The sequence below is a fragment of the Canis lupus genome, chromosome 2 (genome assembly GCF_003254725.2).
Source record: "Canis lupus dingo isolate Sandy chromosome 2, ASM325472v2, whole genome shotgun sequence".
Classification (NCBI taxonomy): Eukaryota; Metazoa; Chordata; class Mammalia; order Carnivora; family Canidae; genus Canis; species Canis lupus.
Window position 1 is genome coordinate 2,034,834 of NC_064244.1, and position 22,582 is coordinate 2,057,415.

Genomic DNA, 22,582 nt, shown 5'->3' on the forward strand with positions numbered 1-22,582 from the left:
TTTGATAGAAATGTAAATTTTTTCTAAATTGTTTACCTAAACTAATGTGGGAAGATAAACCTTTTCATTTTCTTGTGTCTTCTCATATTCCCCCATATACTACCTCATTCCCCAGTTTAAGGAGTATTTACAGATTTGGAGGCCAAACCTTTTTATTAAATGTCTCTCGCATGTTTCTTATGATGGGAGTTGGCTTTTTGGCTAATGGGTTCCCAGCATTTTTCCTTCAGCACATTAAGTGAGGCTTCTAAATCATTGGAACAATGCTCTTGATCTATAAGTAATTTGTAGTAAAAGCTTTCCACTTCCTAGAGTTTGTAATGAATGTAAATATGTAATTCCTTGTCTGGATAGTTATGAAAAGATAGTGGCCAGTATTTATTGTGTTTTTACTATGCGCCAGGTTCTGTTCACCCCTTTTGTCTGTCATGCTGTTGCATTATATGTTGCTTTAAAAACAAGTAACTTGTTTGTAGAATTCATGCTAACATTATTATTGTTTTTAATCAACAGATTTCAACACTAAACTTGCACAATGTCTTTGAAACCAAGAGTAGTAGATTTTGATGAGACATGGAACAAACTTTTAACGACAATCAAAGCTGTTGTCATGTTGGAATACGTCGAAAGAGCAACATGGAATGATCGCTTCTCGTATCCTTTCTGTGGCATTGATAAATGTTCTTGTATTGAAAGTGATACTGTATCAATGACTGTATTACCAAACATTGGCAAATGTTCTAACATTGATAAACTTGTTGGAAAGTGAGAACAGGTTTATATCTATATAAATAGAAGAGAATTCCAGTGTGACTACTTTCACATACAGTGTTTACATTTCCAAGTTTATCACCTATATGTGTCAGTCAACAGTCTGAGAACCTTTCATGTAAAAAATTCTTATGTATATGTCAGGTACTACTGGAGGCTTTGGGAATACAGTTGTAAATAAAACTAACTTTGCCTTCATTCTGCTAAAGGGAAACAGACAAACAGGTTTTTTAAAAAAATCTAATGCCAGTGCTTCTACTAACAAGTAGTGATAAACTCTGTGGGGAAAAATAAAGCAGGGTAAGGGCATGGAGAATGGTTGGAGTATGTTAGGTATGCAGCTCTTTTAGATGGGATGGTCATGTAAGGCCTTTCTGAGGAAGATAGTGATATTTGAACAGAGACTGGGCCAAAGCAAGGGAGCAAGTCATACAGATATCTGGGGGAAGAATGTTCTAGGTAGAGAGTGAATGGCAAGTTTAATGACTTGGCGGCTAGAAATATGTTTTTTTGTTTTGTTTTGTTTTTGTTTTTAAGATTTTATTTATTTATTCATAAGAGACCCAGAGAGAGAGGCAGAGACACAGGCAGAGAGAGAAGCAGGCTGCACGCAGGGAGTCTGGTGTGGGACTCGATCCCCAGGATTACGCCCTGGGCCAAAGGCAGATGCTCAACTGCTGAGCCACCCAGGTGTCCCTAGAAATACGTTTTTTCACTGAGTTGTCTATATTTTGAATTCGCAATTTTATATGAAAATACAAATTTGTGGTTTTTCTAGAACCATCTGAACCCCAGTGTCCTGCATTCCTACATGGCAGCAATATTTTATATATATATATATATATATATATTACTTATATGTAAAAAACACTGTGCAACCCCAGCATTCAGGGTATAAACTCTGGCACCAAGAAAAAACCCACCAAAATACTAAAATAAAATACTTCAGTTCTTAGTATTTGGGAAATTACAGAGGTCTCTAGGAACCACTGGCCACAGGTACCTGGGGCAAAGCCGTAGATGGCAGTTTCACCAACTCTATCCATTGTCTGCCAGGGACTAAGGCTGGGTGGGCATGGACAATGTAGGTACGTTGGAACATATTTACTGGCCGACTTCTGAACTGCCTCAGTCTTTTACCACAGGAAACACCACACATGTCCTATCTCAGGGTAAAGGAAGGGGGCGGGTAGGGTTGAGGCCTGGGTGTCTCTGGGTGCAGATGGCACGGCAATGCCCCAGGGCCTTGCCAGAAGCCTTGAGGACTGGGTGGATACTGTAGGAACCAGAGATTCTTTCTCCAGAAAGGGAAATTGAGATGAGAAGGTATTAACCAAAATGTGTATGGAGATACAGTTTTCCCGAACACTGTGCTGCCCTCTAGCAGTCTTCTGGGTCTAAAGAATCGCTGCCCTCATTGTGTGAGCATATGCTCTGTAGAAAAGCTTGGATTTTGTAACACTGACTCAACTTGTTCCCAGCGCCTAATTCAATTCTTATATTAAGGTGAATGTTGATGCAAGGACAGTGAAGTTCTTTATAAATACCTGACTTCCCTGGAAAGTGTTGCTTCAGTCACTGTTACTTCTTCTTTTTTTTTTTTTTTTAAATATTTTATTTATTTATTCATGAGAAACAGAGAGACAGAGAGGCAGAGACACAGGCAGAGGGAGAAGCAGACTCCACGCAGGGAGCCTGACATGGGACTCGATCCCGGGTCTCCAGGATCAGGCCTTGGGCCGAAGGAGGCGCTAAACCGCTGAGCCACCTGGGGCTGCCCCAGTCACTGTTACTTCTAAGATGTTTATTGTTTACTTCATCTAAGATGGTCCAGTTATTCTTGACCTGTTCATGAATTTTCTTCTCCTCCCTTTAAAATAGAGAATATCTGTAAAAACAAAATTAAGAATGGAATTTCTTACTTTAAATTTTATTTTGGAAAATGAAGGACTGTGTTACTAATTGTTCTGAAGTAAAATCCTTTTCCCTATATTATTTTGCCCAAGAATATGAAGTTGACTTCTGACCCTCAGATATCTTAGGTGGAGATTTCAGAGGCTATAAAACTTTAATCTTTTGGAAATGAGAAACCTCCCCCAAATTGTGTATCACCATATATGATATTAATTGATCTTTTATAAAGCATTTTTTTGGAGTGTGTGAAATGTAATGTGGTTGACCCTTAAACAGCACAGGTTTGAACTTCTTGTATTCACTTAATACGTGTTTTTTTGGGGAGGAGGATGATTTATTTTAGAGATTTAGTGAGAGAGCTGGGAAGGGGAGGAACAGAGACAGAGGAGAGTAGAGAGAATCTCCAGCAGACTCCCCACTAAGTGTGGAGCCTGACATAGGCTCAGTCTCAGGACCCATGAGATCATGACCTGAGCTGAAATGAAGAGCCAGATAGCCACCCAGATGCTTCCCCCCCTTTTTAAATAAATAAATACCATACTATAAATGTATTTTCTCATCTTGAAAATTTTAATAAGATTGTCTTTTCTCTCTCTTTGTTGTAAATGCAGTATCTAATACATATGTGTTAATCAACTATGTTTCAGATAAGGTAAAGTCAGCAGTAGGCTATTAGTAGTTCAGATGTGGAAGAGTCAAAAGTTATAGTGGATTTTCTTCTGTTGGGGGTTTGACACCCCTCACTCCTGTGTTGTTCAAGGGTTAACGGATACTTATGTGGAAAAGTTCATAAGATGTACATGTGAGATTGGACAAATAATTATGAAGCAGACACCTGCATAATCACTGCACAGGTGGAGAACTAGAACACAGCCTGGATCCACCAGCCCTCCCCATGTGACATGTCTGTCTCAGTTTACAAGCCCCTCCTTTACATTGGAGGAACTACTATTGTGACCTTTGCACCTAGTGTTTCCATATAACTGCTTATGTATACAGCCCTAACAATCACTGGTTCTGTGTTTGGGGCTTTATATAAGTAGAATCATGCTGTGTATATATTTCTGTGTCATAATTTTTTTCAACATCATGTATGTGATTAATTTGTTACCAGTGACATTGTAAAATATGTATTACTAGCCCCATTTTACAGTTGAGAATGACATGGCTTACTGATGGGATAAGATGACTTACTGATATCGTAGGATAGAATGCTGAAATAAATTGTCGAGTCTCCCTATACTCTGGTAGTGGGCATTCGGGAAGCTTGGTCTCTCAGTTGAAATGTTTAACATCTAGAAGTACAGAATTTTTGGAACCCTTGTCCACAACATTTTTTATTAAATACAAACTCCATAAGGGCAGGGATTTTCTTACCCATTTTGTTCATTGCTATATTCCCAGTATCTGTTATGTGTCGATATTTAGCAAATATTTAGTGACTGAATAGCTACTGTCAACTAAATGTCGTTGAACATACTGTACATATGAAATAAATAACATTAATATTTAGCTAGTTCTCTTATTGTTTTGATAAGCAGGGTTCTTAACACTCATCCTTCATAAATGTTCGGCATCCAAATACAATGGCAAGGCATTCTGGTTGATAGGTACTGTAAGTAAAAGACATCAGTTTTTTTATGCATAACAAATTACCACGGATTTAGTGACTTAAATATCCTTTTATTATCTCACAGTTCTGTGGATGAGAGGTCTGTGGTGTGACTGGGTTCTCTGCTCAGGTTCTTCAAAGCTCATTGCTTTTACTTGGGAGGATTCAGTTCATTGCAGTCACAGGTCTGAAATCTCCATTTACTTGCTGTCTGTTGGCTGTGAACTGCTCTCCGAGAGTTTTTGTCACACCTCAGTTTTTGCCTAGGACTCTGTTCCATTTTCAGTGCCAGCAGTGGCATGGCCAGTCTCTTCTGCGCTGTGTCAGACTTCCTCTTCTGCAATTAGCCACAGAGGGCCAGGAGCAGATGGGGATCTGCTTTTAAGAGGCCCATTTGTTTGGATTAGGCCCACCTGGAAAGTCCAGCCTACTCTATTGGGGTCAGCTGATTAGTAATCATAATTCTGACTCTTGCTCTGAATCCCTTTTGCCATGTAAAGGACAGTCCTAGGCATTAGGGTGGAAAATCTTAAGAGGCCATTTTTAGAATTCTGCCTGACACAAGTAATAATACTTCCTAACAAAAGTTTAGGGTGGCTTGGGATTTACCCTTTACTGAGGATGTCTTATCAAGTGCTTTCCTACAGTAAGGCTATATGTCGGTCTAGATTTACTGTTGTTTTTTCTGGGTTGGAGTTTGTTGGCTGGTTTGGTTTACTTTTATTCATGGTTTTTCTGCCTTTTGGTAGCTATTAGGACATTTGCCAAGTCCTGCAGTCTAATATTGAAGCTCTCCTACTTAAGGGCAAGTTAGATTCTAAATGGTTTTTTGTAAGACCAGAGTGATTGAGGGGAAATCTAGTTTACTTTCATGAATGTATTTCTCCCAGATAGGAAAACCAGATTTTAAAACCAGGCATAACCATCGTCCTCACTTCTACTATATTTTTTGTCAGGCATCTTTTCAAACATAGATCAGTTTTTACTACATTGAAAAATACTGAAGTAGGTAATTGGCATCCCTGACTTCTTACTAACCTTGGTACCTGTACTTAGTAGCCCATCATTCTTTCTTAGATTGTACGGGATTGGAAAAGGTTTTAACTGTAGTTTTCTTTGCTTGATGCATCAGTAACATTTTCACTCTATTCCAAATTAAATCAGACAAATACTCAATTATTGTCATTCTGTAGCTATCGGCTTTAAAGTTTTTCCATTTAACAAATAATTTTATATCCTTGCTAGTTGATGATTTCATAGATATTGCATCTTTTACATGTTGTGTGTTTATTCTTTCTCTTCAGAAATGTCAATAAAGATCTTTATTTTTTATCGTTGATACTTTGTTGGGTCATTGTACCATTTTCAAGTTTAATATAACCTTTCCTGTTTTTTTGTTTGTTTTTTTTTTTTTTTTTTTTTTTTTTTTTTACTTATCAGCACTATTTAAAATTTGTTTCCTGCTTATGTTATATATGTAACTTAAAAGCACATCCAGGGGATCCCTGGGTGGCGCAGCGGTTTGGCGCCTGCCTTTGGCCCAGGGCGCGATCCTGGAGACCCGGGATCGAATCCCACGTCGGGCTCCCGGTGCATGGAGCCTGCTTCTCCCTCTGCCTGTGTCTCTGCCTCTCTCTCTCTCTCTCTCTGTGACTATCCTAAATAAATAAATAAAATATTTAAAAAAAAAAAAAAAAAAAAGCACATCCATAGAAATCTCCTATAAGCTGTACCTTCCTCATGAGAACCCATAAACATACAATGTGTACTTCTTTTCCCATGGCTTGGTTTTCTGTCTTTGCTTCTTTTTTTTCCTTTTTCTCAGTTTGTCTTAAGGATTTTACTTTTAGGTAATCTCTACACCCAGCATGGGGCTTGATCGCACAACCTTGAGATCAAGAGTCTTGTACTCCACCAATCGAGCCAGCCAGGTGCCCCTCTTTTTCTCTTCTAATGAGAGTCATATGCAGTGGCCCTCAGCTGGGTCAGAACACACCGGATAGGGGCCTGGGATAAGGGCCTAGGATGGCGGAGGGGAAGGTGAGAGCCCAACAGAAGACTAGAGAGCAAAAGTGGAGGAAGAGGGGGACAAGAAAGGAAGATGGATTCTGCAGCCCAGTGTCAGGATCCCCCAAATAATAATAATAATAATAATAATAATAATAATAATAATAATAATACTGTGTTACTCTTCCTTTCCAAGTGGGGAATTTTCTTTCTTAGAAAATGGTTGCTGGTGTGTGTCTTGTTGCTGTGGATCATCTTTATTTTCATCCCCATTGTAGAACTCATTGTTCTGGACCCACTACATGATAAAATTAATAGTGTTATAATTCAGAATTAAACATAAGCATAGGTAGCGTCTTTAGTAGAGAAAATGAACCAAAATAAGTGATTTTGCTGCTGGCCAGCACTGTCTTTTGGTTGTGACAGTTCAGAACTTTTGCTCTGGAATAGCTTTGTTTTTTGACTGTGAGAATTTGTAAGTGGAAAAGTCATAATAGAGGAATTTTCATATCCTGGCTCCCTGAAGAGTAAGTTAAGAGGAAAAGTTGACTTTGGAGAAGAGAGTGTTTAAATCTAAAACTGGCCTCCTCCAGTTATTTCCCCCCCCTTTTTTTTTGAAATGCCTTGTCTATAACTAAATCATAATTGAGTGGTAGAGGGTTGGGTGCTCTTCCTAAGGCCTAAATATTTCCAGGATGGCTAGATATTTGAATAGGTTAGAGAAAAATAATATATTTAGGAGTATCTTTTAGACAGTTAAGTGACAATATACAGTGATTAACTGAGACCCCAAACTATGACAAGTTAAAAAATTAAAAGATTTATTAAGGTAGACTCCATTAAAAAGAAACACACGAGTACGTTCTCACTGAGGATGTCAAACAGTATATAAATCCTGTATAAGGATTGCAATGGGAAAATCTTCCTATATTCTCTGCCCTGCACAGATCCTTTTTCCCTAAGGGGAAAGATGGTAAATCCTGTGGTGTGAGAGTCCTTTTAGCCAGTTTTATTTACATGTACATGCAGTGGATATATATATATATATATTTTAAGGTTATTTATTTATTCATAGAGACACACACAGAGAGAGGCAGAGACACAGGCAGAGGGAGAAGCAGGCACCATGCAGGGAGCCTGACATGGGACTCGATCCAGGGTTTCCAGGATCACACCCTAGGCTGCAGGCGGCGCTAAACCGCTGCACCACTGGGGCTGCCCCGCAGTGGATATATTATGATCACAAAACATTAATTTTGGTGATAAAGAACATTTGGGAACCTAATTAGCATATCATGCTGAACTTATGGTATTGAATCATGTTAATTTTTCAGTATCAAGTTGTGTATTGTAGAAATAAGTATTTAAAAAGGTAGAGCAAATACAATGGATGAAAATTCTTGATGTAGGTATGCAGAACTCAAAGATCTTTAATGCATCACACCTTTGCCAAAAATTTTTATGTAGATCCTGGCTAAATTTAGTCTTTATTAAAAAACAAAATTTAAATTTAAATATAGTGTGCACACTGACACATTAACATATAGGTAAATTGGGATGCCTGGGTGGCTCAGTGGTTGAGCATCTGCCTTCAGTTCAGGATGTGGTCCGGGAGTTCCGGGATCGAGTCCCGCATCTGGCTCCTGCATGGAGCCTCCTTCTCCCTACGTCTATGTCTCTGCCTCTCTCTGTGTCTCTCATGAATAAATAACTGAAATCTTTAAAAAACCATATAGGTAAATTTTCATAACATGTCCCAATAAATAGTGCTCCTAGCATCCCAGAAGCACCCCACAAACTCAACCACTAGGGTAACTACTCTCCTCACTTGTAATACATTTAATTCTAACAACATTTTTATATCTGTTTTTACTAGGATAAGATTGTGATTGAATAATTAAGATTGAATATAAATCTCTATGATAAAACAGAACTCTTAGAGATTTAAAATAATGTGAACTAGAACTTTTGTTTTTCCATTAAGGAATATATAGCTGACACCTCCAAGCTGGATTCCAGAACTCTAATATTTTAGAGTGCCTTTCTTCTGCATTCATACCTTGCTCCTTCTCTTCCCAAACTATTATTAATTCTCTATAGAATTTGTGTCCAGATAAATTTCTAATTCTTTCTTAGATGATGTATGTTAAAATGTCTATTTTCTTTGTAATATAGGTTAATATTTTTTATTACCGTTGAATAGTTCTTATGTGCTGTTTTACATAATCTTCTATTTTATAAAGTTTCATTATTAAATCTCAAGTGATTCAAAGTTATCCTAATAGTTTGTTTCTTACTGTATATTTTTTTTTCTATGAAAAATGTGGCACAGAGGTGCCTGGGCAGCTGAGTTGATTAAGCATCTGCCTTTGGCTCAGGTCATGATCTCATGGCCCTGGGATGGAACCTGTGTTGGGTTCCCTGCTCAACAGGAAGTCTGCTTCTCCCTCTCCCTCTGCATGCCATCCCCCAATGCTGTGTCAAATAATAAATAAAATCTTTAAAAAACAAAAACCCGGCACAGTAATATTACATTATATGGATATTTTGCTTCTCTGTTTTATTACACAGTAAAGAAATTTTTTTGTTTATACTTAGCACAATAGTGTATTGAATGTTCACATATATGCATGAATATATTTTATTATTTACTAAGTATAATTAAAAAACAAATACAAGGATTTAGATGAAACCTGGGAAAGTTTGACTGAAATATGTCCATCAGTGACCTCGTTTGGAGAGGGCTACTTGTCTTTCTGGTGTATGGAGTAAGGACACTAGGTAAATAGAGCATGTGATACTGATTCCCTACCATCCTTCCATCACCAAGTGTTTAATAAGTGCCTATTATGTGCCAGGAATTATACCTTGGAGCTGGGAATACGGAAATGATTAAGAACAAGCTAGTTTGGATGGCAAAGGTATAAATCATTTCTATTGTATAAAAATAAGTCCTATGGAAGAAGAATAATATAAAATGTTACAGAGATACAGAAGAGGAAAAACCCGCCTGCATCGTACCTCTCTATATTTTTTTTCTTAAAGATTCTATTTATTTGAGAGTGAGAGAGAGAGGCAGAAACAAGCTCCCCACTGAGCCTGATGTGGGCGGGATTTTTTGTGTGTGTGTGGGGTTTGACCCCAGGACCCTGGGATCATGACCTGAGCCGAAGGCAAACAATTGACTGACTGAGCCACCAGGTGTCCCATATTTGTTTTGTAATAAAAGTTTGGTTTTAAAATTTTTTTAAGTGTATTATTGTTTTACTTGTACTGTCTACACCCAACATGGGGCTTGAAGTCACAACCCTGAGATCAAGAGTCACATGCTTCTCCAACTCAGCCAGCCAGGTAACCCCCCACCTCTGTATTTTAAGCACAAATTTTAATTTTGGAATATTTTCTGATAAGTATATTTACTATATTTGTAATATAAATAAAAGTATAATACGTATATTACATACTTGATTCCATCCCAAATAATCAGCCTTATTTTAGTTTTTTTCTGCATCTTTAATTAGGTTGTTCTCAGATTGCTTCATGAATGCTTCATCTTCAACATCTGGTCAGTGATGCAGTTTATGGAGCACTTATTTCCACTGTCTCCTGATAAAGAACTGTCTGCTACAGCATTTCTACCACTTGTGATACCTAGCAGCGTACTTAGTTAGTATTCAAGAACTTAATTGATTAATTGGTATTACTATTGATGCTATAATTCTTCTAATGGAATAAATATTGAAGGATAGTGTATAGGTTGTAGGATGTTCTGACGAGTACTATGATGTGAAAAAATGTGTCAAAAGAGTAATGTTTTGTTTCTCAGAATTGCTTAAACATATCTGGTTGGGATATTCCATGGCCCTTTGTTGATGTTTTACTTATGTCCATTCTTACATAAACCTTATTTTGTAGGTTTCTGGGTAACTTGATTTACCAGAATGTCGCTCTGAATTTTAAGCTCTTTGAGAAGAACCATTTTCCTTTTTAATAATTCTCAAGAAATATTTGTTGAATGATTAAATGAGTAACAGTAATTTTTAAAGTAAGCTGGCTGTTTTATTTTTTCTATAGCTGTATAATCTTAAATTGTCTGAAATGATTTTTCATTTTTTTAATAGCAAACCTGAGTTAAATCTTATTTTAAATAGTATCTTCAAAGAATATGAAAACCTTAACAATTTAACTAGAGATATCTATGCTTTATGTGTGGCCTATCCTGAACCCCTTGGAGAAAGACTTTATACAGAAACTAAAATTTTTTTGGAAAATCACGTACGGCATTTGCACAAGGTAAGAAGTGATACATACATGGTAAAAATGTTCGTAGCTGGGTAGTTATTTAACTTATATAAGCAGTAAACTAGTTTAATGTTTTCCAGTGCAGGTTAACGTTATTTGCTTTGTTTCCTAAATAGCATTTTTCTGATTATATATATATTTAAGGTTTATGAGTTAAACATTATGTTGTTAGATTCTCTGAGGGAAATCAGTTATTCAGGATCATGTAACTAGTAACTGAAAGAGTGGGATTTCAAATCAAGGTTTGTTCAACTTTATTTATTTATTTATTTTAAATATTTATTTTTATTTATTTATGATAGACATAGAGAGAGAGAGAGAGGCAGAGACACAGGCAGAGGGAGAAGCAGGCTCCATGCCGGGAGCCCGACGCGGGACTCGATCCCGGGACTCCAGGATCGCGCCCTGGGCCAAAGGCAGGCGTGAAACTGCTGAGCCACCCAGGGATCCCCTGTTCAACTTTAAAATCTATGTCCTCTGGATGGTGTTTACTAGAACCATGTTTTTTCTTACTCTTGCTTCCCATCTCTTGGTAAATCTCTCAATTATTTTCAACCTTCTAGCTGCCTCTTCATACCCTACATAAAGTCTTAACAAAAACCTCAAATGAAATAGGGAAATGGTAAATTAAAAAGCATGATAGAAACTGTCCCTGTGACTACTTACTTTATTAGTTAGTATGCCATATGTAGAAGGGCAACATCACGCAGTTGATCTGTGTGTGAACAAAGAATTTGCAATAGGTTGCTATAGACAGTATTTCTGAACTTGTTTTGGACTTCTGATCAGGAACTGGAAGAGATCACTTATTATCTGGGCTAGAAACTTGACTTAACCTTTCATTAGCTGTGTGACCATGGGCAACTGAGTTATGGATTGAAATTTAAGTTTCTTTCTCTTTAAAATGAAGGTACTATGCTAAGCAAAATAAGTCAGAAGGACAGTTATGATTTCACTCATATATGGAATGAAGGGAGGGAAAAGACTTTTAACTATAGGAAAGAAACAGGGATGCTGGAGGGGAGGGGATGGGGCATAGGGTAACTGGGTGATGGGCATTAAGGAGGGCAGTTGATGTAATGAGCACTAAGTGTTATATGCAACTGATGAATCACTAAATTCTACCCCTGAAACTAATAATACACAGTAGTTAATTAATTAAATTGAAATAAATAAAGTGGAGATACAATGACACTATATAACACTGTGCCTAACTCTGGATGTGGCTAGGTGCAGATACGTTCAAAAGTGGTGATAACTGGGCATCCCAGGTGGCTCAGTGGTTTAGTGCCGACTTTGGCCCGGGGCCTGATCCTGGAGACCTGGGATTGAGTCCCACATCAGGCTCCCTGCATGGAGCCTGCTTCTCCCTCTGCCTGTGTCTCTGCCTCTCTCTCTCTCTGTGTCTCTCATGAATGAATGAATGAATGAATGAATGAATGAATGAATAAATAAATAAATAAATAAATACAATCTTTAAAAAGAAAAAAAGGAAATAAAGTGGTGAAACCCCAGAGCACGATTGGTCTTGTGATGTTTCCCTTTTAAAACTTTTGAAGGAAATGCTCTTTTTATTATACATGGCAGATAACATTTTAGTGTTCTAATACGTGTATTTGTCAGCTCACGAAAGCAGTTTTGATAACAGGTACTTTAAATTGTTCTTATAATGTTTAATAAGTTACTTTTAAAGTTCTGCTATGTTAATGTAGTGAACTTTGGTTATACTATAGTTGTTAACCTGTGTAAGTCACTTATAAATTTTGCAGTTGTATATGTTAGCATGGGTCGTATTTTTTAAAATGTTTTATTTTGAAATACTTTCAGACTTTCAGAAAAGTTGCAAAAATAATAAATAATTCCTGCATCCTTTTTATTAGCTTATTTAAGTTAACATCATGCATAACAGTGGTACAATTATCAAAACTAGGAAATTAACATTGGTATAATTGCATTTAAAAATGATGTGTTGATGACAAAGTAAATTATTAACATAGCCAACAGATTTGAAGCAGTTTCCCTGTGAGAAGAAAATTTTATTTGATTGGGGGAGGGAACTTTTTTAATTACTAAAGTATTGCATCGCTATTTTAGATAATTTAGAACATATAGAAAAGCAAAAAGAAGAAAATCATCATCCAAACATCACTCATAACATACTTCTAGAATTAACTGCTGTGAATATTTTTTATTATCTATACTTAAACACATCTATTTTGGCACATATTAACATATATATAATTTGATACTTGCCTTTTGCATATTTTTGCTTTGTGTAGACTTCCATTTTTATTAGACAATGAAGTCGTAAACACTTTATAATCTTTTGATTTTAACAAGTGTCTTTCTTTGTCATTAAATTGACTGTATAATCCTGGCAATGATTGTAAAATTTTTCATTGTGTGGAGATACTACAGTTTGTTTAAATATTTTTATATTGCTGGGCATATGGATTATTGCAATATATATAATTTGTTTTTATAAACAATGCTGCTGTGAATATCCTGGTAGCTAAATTATTTTTGTGTAGCTGAGTTTTTTATAGGATACATTCCTAGACATAGAATTATTGAGTCATAGATTAAGAACATTTTTTATTGTTTTGACATACAGTAACAAATTGTTCTTGTATTCACTCAGCAGCAACAGTTCCTAAGGGTGGGCTTTTCCCCAGCATTATTAATAGTAGTTGCTATTTTAAATTAATTTATTAATAAGATGGGCAAAAAAATATTTATAGATTATTTTTGTCTTTTGAGCCTTAATTATTAAAATTCCAAGTTTGAAAGCATAGCATTTCATCATAGAATTAATTAGATGGAAATTGAGGTCATGACGTGCTTAAAATCATATGGACAGTTAATGAAAGAACTGAGATAAAAGAGCCTAAGATCTTTTGAGTATCAGTCCAATGTATTTTTATTGTTAGACTAGATTTTCTTCAAAAATAACTTTAAAAAAATTAGACCTCAAATTTGTTTGATTTTCATTTTTCAAAAAATAATATATTTCTATTAAGTAATATGAAACAACTTATTTGAGGAATATAGAAAAGGTGTACGTTTTCATAAGTAGTCTTATTCACATAAGTGAATAATTCAGAGTTATGGTTTATAACTAGCAGGATGATCAAAAGATCGGGATTTGAGGAAGCACACAGTTATGTGACAGTGGAATTACATTCTCTTTTAAACTGATCTTGATAGAATATTTTAGCCCAAAGACAACCTCACACCATTACATTTTATCCTTTTAGAGAATAAAACCATTAACTCTCTAGCATGGATGCTTTATTTTCATATCTAAGACACATTTTTTTTTTCCTGGTCATTTCAGTGTTGCTAAAAATAGTTAAATTAGAATGTAATTTTTAAATGTCTAGAATACTTGAATTATGTCATTTTAGAACATTAATTTTTGATAAATTTCATAGCTTACAAATGAAAATGATTAGTACTTTCCAAGTAAAAATATGTTTCTTCTTTATATAGAGAGTTCTGGAGTCTGAAGAGCAAGTACTTGTTATGTATCATAGGTATTGGGAGGAATATAGCAAAGGTGCAGACTATATGGACTGCTTGTATAGGTAAGTATGCTTTTAAACTCTTGACAACCTAAACAGTATTGCATGTATTCGGTAATTGGAGGAGTTTTGGGTTTTGGTATTTTTGTTTTTAAGTTTTTAAATAAATGAACAGAACTAAAGCATTCTCTGCTATATGGACTTTGTCTGCTATGGGGAAAGGTCTGTAGTCTGGGTCATGAGGGAATTTGGGAGCCAGGCAGTGTATGGAAAATTGCTCTCTGAAAACTAAAACTGTATTTAATTTCATAGTTCTATTTTTTTCATATTGTCTGGGACTCTCTCTATATATAACACATGTTAAATCTTGACAGAATTCCAAAGTGCAACTTCAGCTTGGATGAAACTTAGTGGAGTGAATCCAAGCCCAGGTTCCCCTCCAGTATGCTCTTCTTTGACTCTAGGAGTCAGTATTATGTCTTGTGGAAGCACCGTTAGTTAAAGCACTCAGCGGTTGTTCTCTTGAAGTCCTACCCTGTCCTTTAGGCATATTGAATTACCTGCAATGTCATAACCCCCTGTGATCTTTCACAGTTTCCTGTCTCTCCTTAAGCTGTCATATCTGGATTGCTTGTCTTCCTTTCTCTGAATGACTAATTCTTTTTTTTTTTTTTTTTAAAGATTTTATTTATTTATTCATAGAGTCAGAGAGAGAGAGAGGCAGAGACACAGGCAGAGGGAGAAGCAGCCATCATACAGAGAGCCTGATGTGGGACTCAATCCAGGGTCTCCAGGATCATGCCCTGGGCTGCAGGCGGCGCTAAACCTCTGCGCCACCGGGGCTGCCCTGAATGACTAATTCTGATGTGTTTTTTCACCATTCCCATCTCTGAACTTCCCTCTTCCTTTTTCTACCCAGTCTCCTACTTAGATCTTTTGTTTTAACTGTCACTCTGGTATGTTCCTTTAGTACTGTGCACTGATCCTCTCTAACCCATTCACATAGACAATGGAAATAAATTCCTGGGTACATAAGGCAGAAACCTGTTTATTAAAGAACAGTGGATAAATATGGAATAGTGGCATTAAACCACCTGAGCCTTTCACTCTTGGAATGAGGATGTTTATTCTTGAAACGGTTGTGGCCTGTGATGGAGGCAGTGATAATTTTGGCCTATGCATCATGGCATGGGCAGAGATGGACCTTGCCTCAGTTTCTTGTTGCGAAGAAACTGAGGAGTGAAGCTGGGTCTCAGCATTATCTGTACAGTTGCTCCATGCATTGCTGGAATACCATACTGAGGCTAGGGCTTGGTTCTCTTGGCATGTTTGTCCTTTGTCACTGTTCATGTTCCTTTAGGTTTTTAATAACAACACTGGAGTTTACTTGCTGTAAGTTGTCTCTGTTAGGAACTGGAGCTTACTTCAATAGCCATTAGCTTTTATTTCTTCTTAGAAGAGGCAAATGTGATAAAATCAGAAGCCAGCAATTGCTGACAAGCACAAGTTTTGCTGTGGCTTTGACTTTTATAAAACAGTGTTTGCCATACATTAAACATCCTGACATTTCATGTTTTTTTTCCTCATCCACCAAAGTGAGATAGTCATAAATGGAACTTTAAGAATTCTCTAGCCAAATTATGAAGGTGAATTAGAGGAATTTTAAGGATAAGAATGAGAGTACATGTGTGCCTTTGGCATTGCTGAAAAGCTTGGGCCACTGGTATATAGATGACTTAAGAGTATTGAGACTATATACCAGTGCAGTATGCTATGTGCAGTGGGATCCTTCTTGAACGGAGACATTTTAGGAAAGATTTAAAGATTTAAGTTTTGTTTTTTGTTTTAGTTTTCTAGAGTCTCATACATCTGCATCTCTGTTTACCAAAATCAGTAATTTGGTACTATTTAAATTAATACTAATATTAATAATAAATTGGTACTGTTATAAGCCTTTATTAAATACATATGATAAAAAATAAAAAAAATAAATAAATACATATGATATATACACAAATGTGTGTGTGTATATAAACCATATGAGGTAGTCAGTGTCTCCAAATTTGCAGCTAAGGTTAAATGACTTTGCTTAGGGTCACTCAGCTACAAAAAAATCACCATTTAAGCCCAGATCAGTCCAATTAAACCCATTTAACATTTTTATTCTACCTTAGTCTTAGTCTCATTCTGGATACATCCTTTTGGTCATTTAGGTAGATTCTGTTCTCATCCCTTATTTTACACTATGCATTCTTTCTAGGATGATCTCAATTACTCCTGGTTTTAGCTATAACCTGTATATTGCTAACCATCAAATTATGTGTTTATCTCAGGTAGCCTAAGTTTTAGAGGAGTGTTTTTTACCCAGCCTGCCTATACTTCCAGGGTATTCTGTAGGTACATTGTAGTACTGCAGGTTTCAGAACTGAACTTGTTATCTTTTACATACACATTGTCCCCAGTATTATTAATTTTATTTTTTATTTTTTAATCCACTCCACACCCACTGTGGAGCCCAGTGCGAGGCTTGAACTCATGACCCTGAGATCAAGACCTGAGCTGAGATCAAGAGTCAGACACATAACCAACTGAGCCATCCAGGCACCCCAGTATTACTAATTTTAATTGGTAGTAACACTGTATGTCCAGACATATATGCTGGAAGTCTCAGTTATCCTTCCTTCAGTTAGGGTTATCCTGTCTACCTGATCCCTATTGGTGAAGTCCTCCAAATATCTCTTAAATTCATTATTTCCTTTGCATTGCTATTATAGTTCAAGCTTTTTATCTTTTCTCACCTGGAGTATTAATGGTAAAGTCCCTGTAAGCAGTCTTTCAGCCTTTGATTTCAAATTTATTCTGTTTACTGAACTCATTTTTTTCTAACATGCAAATTGGAATACTCTGAAATCATGTAGTAACTTCCCACTGTCTGTAGCAAAGAGTTAGAACTCATGGCTCATGGAATTCACTTACAGAGAATTTTATTTGACCACTGTGATGTTGGCATCATGTGGCTGATCATCATTATTTAATTATATTGATATAATAGATGGCAAGATCCTTAGTAATTAGATGAAAAATACTTAATAGTTTTTAATTGTGGTGTACTGAGGTTATCCAGGCTAGGTATCATTTTTAGTTATAGTCTATAAAGAAATTTGCATAAAGAAATATAAAGGAAAAATTCAATTTTGTTTCAAAAGTATTTTTTAATATTTTTTTTTGAAATAATTTCTCGCCTTTTCTTTATTTGGTTGACTTATAAGATGGATGTGCATTAGCATAGGGAATTTAAGGATTCTGACTTTGAAGGAAATAGTAATACTCCTGCCTCACATTTCTCGGTACTTACTACATATCTCTTTAGATTCTGCTGGCTCTTGAAGTGGACTATATAAGATATTAGCTGGAGAACTAACAACTCTTGAAGTCAGTAGGTACTAGCATGAGAGAACAATTTTTGTAATGGAATTTCCTAAGACAGATTGAAGTGCTTGATTTCTCTGAGGCTTCAAAGTTACTTTAGGCTATTCAGTATTGTCAAGTACTATTTTTAATTGTGTCAGTGTTACTATTCCAAGAAAGCAAAGGATACTTATTAAGCATTCTGTTGATGAAATAAATTATAAAAACTCATAAAAATTATAAAAACGATTGTATTATATGTGAGAAGAAGAACCAGGTATTATCTGTGTAGCAGAGTATAAAATATTTTTTTAAATTATTGGAACCTGATTTCTGTTATGATTTTCTAGAACATATATCTTTATTTAAAAACAAACGTGTGATGAAATAAAATTGACTAAAATACTCCAGTGACTTAGAAATTAAGAATTGTATCCACATCAAAATGAAGAATTGCACTGTTTACATTTTAAGTTTTATCTCTAAATTATTTTAAAGGCTTGTCTATCAAGCTTAAACTTAACATCAAGAGTAGAAATCTGGAATGAAAAGGATACAGTTAATTTAAATTCAAGTCTTATTGCATGAGGTAAAGAGAACAATGACTTGTCTTATCACATATAAAACATAAAACTCCACTAAAACAGTATACTGGCTCAAGATTATACATACAGATCTTTGAAATGGATTAGTGATTCTAGACCTCTATAGACCTAGCAGCTAATTCTTCAGCATTAACAAACCACCATCTTAAGAGGTTTATACTTACTATATAGGTATAAAGGAGCTACTTAGGATTCTGAATAGGTCAGTGACATCCTAAAAGCGGAATTTTTAGATAAATTAGAGATGGCAGAAACAGGAAACAGACACCAATCCTGAGAGTGTTGCACATGATCCAAGCAGAGAGTAAAACAAAAGGCATTGGAAGAGAGAAGGAAAGTAATGGGAGAGGATGATGAATAGCTTAGGAGAAAATGTTGACCAGCTGATTAAGGGAGTAAAATGGAAGGATAATACATAAATGTTTCTAGTCCTTTAGTGGGATTATGAGGTAATGGTACTACAGACCAAAAAAGAAACTGATTTGGTGCAAAGCATCCGTACAGGAAGGCACATACATATAAATGGTAAAGATATGACAATTAAGTTCCCTCTACTGATCTTACTGTTGAAGTATTTATGTTTGTATATTCTACCAGATATGTAAACTCTGCAGGAAGCCCACATTTTTGTTTTCCATCTTCTATCTCCAGTACCTGGCATAGTACCTGATTTATAGTTCATGCTTGGTCAATACTTGTTGAAGGAAAGAGGGAGAACTCGTGAATTTCTGTGCCAGCTCTGCGACTTACTAGCAGATTGACTGTTGGCAAGTTCTTTAAGCTCTCTAAGGTGCAGTTTCCTTACGTGTAAAAGGAGGATCACAGTAATACCACACATATCAACCTCATAGTGTTCAGCCATATAAAATGCTTAAGGGTATGCCTGACACGTGACACAAGCTCAGTAAATGTTAGTGATTACATTCATTTCCTGGCATTTGTGTCTTTTATGATCTGGCTCTAGGCTGCGTTTCTGAGTCTGTATTCTAATATTAGCTTTTGTTATCCCTGTTGTCTGGAATGCTATCCATTTATATATGCAGTAATTCTTCAAGGAAGTATTTTTTGAGGACTTCATATTTACCTGCCGTTGGTTCTGGATGCTGTGTAAGCAAGGTCCTTGGTTTATAGTCCTTATATCCTAGAGAGGCAATGGATGTACAAAGCAAATAAACAAATAAAAAGAATTGGATTATTTCACAAAGTAGTAAGTACCATGAAGTATATTAAACAGTTGTGTATAGTTACTTTAATGGGAGTGGGAAGTTAAAATTCATTTGGATTGGTATCAGGTCAGGCTTGAGTGAAGCCTGTTTGGGGCTGAGGTCTGAATGACAGAGGGCAGAGGTAAAAATAACTCTTCAATTTATAAATCTCCATTTCAGGCCAGATACCGCAAATGTTCTCTCTCTCGCTTTTACTCCTGTCTCTCTCAATCCTAGTCCTGTTTCTTCAACTGGAAGGCATGGTTGAAAACTCAGCATGAAATCAGGAGGTTGTACTACTAGAGAGAATGGTAGGAAGAGTGAAATGGCACTTTGACGGAAAAACATAATAGGACATTGTAATGTGGGTAGAGGAGACTAAAATGTAGACAGAGTACCAAGGGTTTTTTAAGCCTTGAAGCCTAGAGGCTTGTAGTTAGTGTGAGGGTGCAACTGTGTGAATGGTTGTATCTCTGCAGCTTTGGAGTTAACTCCAGGAAGTGTGTTTTCATCATTACCTAGAGTTGGTGGAGTTATGCAGTTGAAATTTTTGTTGTCTTTGTTTTCAGTTTTATTTGTCTGCAGATGTGGACTTTTCATTTTGATGCAGTGAACCCTAGAAAACAAGTGTTTTAATTTAGAGATTTCGTAGTTATTGCGTAAATACTTGTGTTGTCTGTACCTATTTACACATGGCAAAATATTTCACATCAGTGCTTTCCGGTGGTGAGCATTAAAGGCATTATAGTGAAATCCAAGATTGTGAAAAGTGAATACTAGACTATTTAAAGAACTCTGTATTCATCTCAGTACTTTGTAGACTTCATTACAGTTAATAAAGCTGTTTCTCTCTGGTAGACAAAGTGATCTTACATGTGTCTGCTTCGTCCATTCATCTTCTTACTATCTTCTTACTACTGAAGCTGATCTCTTTTTGTTGTTTATTTTATTTTTTTTTTATGCACGCTTATGTTTATGGCATTATTTACAATAGCCTAGATCTAGATCTTTTTGTTGTTTAAAAGTGAAAAGTTACATCTTTTTCTGGTGATAAATATAAATTGAAGGACAAAACCTGATTTTTATCTTTTAACTATTTTTTTGTTTAATTCGTTGCAAAGTGAACTTATCCTGACTTATACCAAGAAGAATCTGTGAGTGAGCAAATTAGATTGTAGAAGGTTTGTAGAAGTCTTGGGTAAGAGCTATTGGGTTATATGAATACTGGAAATTTTTAGAGCCAAATCCTTGAGTTTTTTTAAAGTGAGACTGAGGTAATAGGGTTTTTCCCCTACTCTAGAGGTTATTCTTTGGCTCTTAAGGCCTTTGGCTGATACTTTTGCTCCTTTGAAATTATATTCCTAACTTCTATATAATTACTTTGGATATAGTACTACACTCTTCTGTAGTTGATATATAATCCCAAAATTGTTATTTTCAAGTTACAAGTTGTTTTCCTACCAATTTTAACATAATGTCCAACGGTACTATATTTGTTTTTCAGGTATCTCAACACTCAGTTTATTAAAAAGAATAAATTGACAGAAGCTGACCTTCAGTATGGCTATGGTGGTGTAGATATGAATGAACCACTTATGGAAATAGGAGAGGTAGGAAATTCTTTAAATGACTGGCAAACATGAGAGTATTTTTATGTATATTGAAATAATTTGATTCACTGTCTTTTTTTTTAAGGGCACCATGTTGACTATCTTAAAATTCTCAAGATTTAAGACATCCTAAATGTTAATAAAACACTAATGATTTCCTAAGAATCTTCACATAGATGAGAACAGATATGATTATAGAAGTATTTTAATAATTAAATTAATGATGGATAAATAAATGACAGGTTTAATAGTTCCGCTATTTGAAAAAGCTCATTAAAAGTCTCTAGGAAAATACTTTTTAAGAGTATTTAGAAAATACTCTTCAGATTTTTTATAGTTAAAAAGTGCAAAGGTCAGGGCGCCTGAATGGCTCAATTGGTTGAGCATCTGACTCTTGATTTCAGCTCAGGTCCTGACCTTGGGGTTGTTGGAACAAGCCCCGTATTAGGCTCTGTGCTGGATGGGAGCCTACTACATGGGATTCTCTCTCTCCCTTTCCTTCTGCCCCTCCACCCACCACACATGAATGCATGCTTCCTCCTTCTTGGAAAAAAAAAAGTGCAAAAGTCATGGCCTTAAAAGAGATCCTACAAGAGGGAAAATACAGATTTTGGGATAAAACATATTTATTTTAATTAAACAAAATAATTAAATTCAGAATAAAATAATGAAATATGCAGGTCAAATACTTCATTCAGATTCTTGATGTGTAGTGCTAATTTAAATGTGGAAAATTACATAGCATATATTCATTGTGAAAGAAATACTCCAGTACAATTTTTTTGTTAATATAATGCATATTTATTGAGTAGACAGACACTGAGGATACATTGGTGAACAGACAGAAGGTCTCTATCCTTATGGGAAGCAATAGTAGATGCAACATTAGTAGAAATTATATTTAGAATAATCCTTTTGGAAAGAAACTTGTCATTGTCTTTCAGTAGACTTTAAAATGTGCAATACCAAAAAATAAAATAAAATAAAATAAATAAAATGTGCAATACCTGTTAACCAGATAATCCCATGTCTGGTAATCTATAGTGTGAAAATAATAAATATTTAAAAATATTCCTTGCAATCATTGTTCATAAGGGTGACTAATGGGTAGACAGTCTAAATGTCCAATATCCAACAGTGAAAATCATACATAGAAAAATATGTACAGTATAATTTTGTTATGAAGGCAAAGAGTAATAAATTAGTAAAAATAGTTTATAGAAACTTTAATAAAGGGGAAAATATTTTATGGAAAAAATTGAAAACATGTTTAGTAGGAATAAAACTGTAGGGAAAAAGAATATAGAGTAACAGACAAGTGGGAAATAATAGTTGCTTTAGTTAGTAGAATTATAAGTGAATATTTTAATACTTGTCCTTTATCACCAACACCATCAAGGTCACTCTTCCTCCTAGAGGTAATTATCATAAACACTATGTCTCAAAAAAAAAACAAAAAAAACAAACCCAATATGTCTCTCCTGAATTTTACCTGTAAATTTGCATATAAATATTGATACTATGCACATAATGGTTTAATTTTGTATTTTATTTTAATATTTATTTTATTATTTTTTAAAGATTTTACTTATTTATTCATGAGAGACACACACAGAAAGAGAGG

The 22,582-nt window shown here is 35.5% G+C and overlaps 1 protein-coding gene across 12 annotated transcripts in view; it reads left to right on the plus strand.

Moving 5' to 3' along the window:
• The window catches only part of CUL2 (cullin 2), a 166,580-nt gene that overhangs the window by 84,025 nt on the left and 59,973 nt on the right, over window positions 1-22,582 (plus strand). For all 12 annotated transcript variants that reach the window (XM_025478462.3, XM_025478471.3, XM_025478463.3 and 9 more), the window contains 4 exons: window positions 514-654; window positions 10,495-10,597; window positions 14,099-14,193; window positions 20,853-20,958. In XM_025478462.3, coding sequence (XP_025334247.1) covers window positions 536-654; window positions 10,495-10,597; window positions 14,099-14,193; window positions 20,853-20,958 — 423 coding nt within the window. In that variant the 5' untranslated portion in view covers window positions 514-535. The remainder of the gene's footprint in view (window positions 1-513; window positions 655-10,494; window positions 10,598-14,098; window positions 14,194-20,852; window positions 20,959-22,582) is intronic.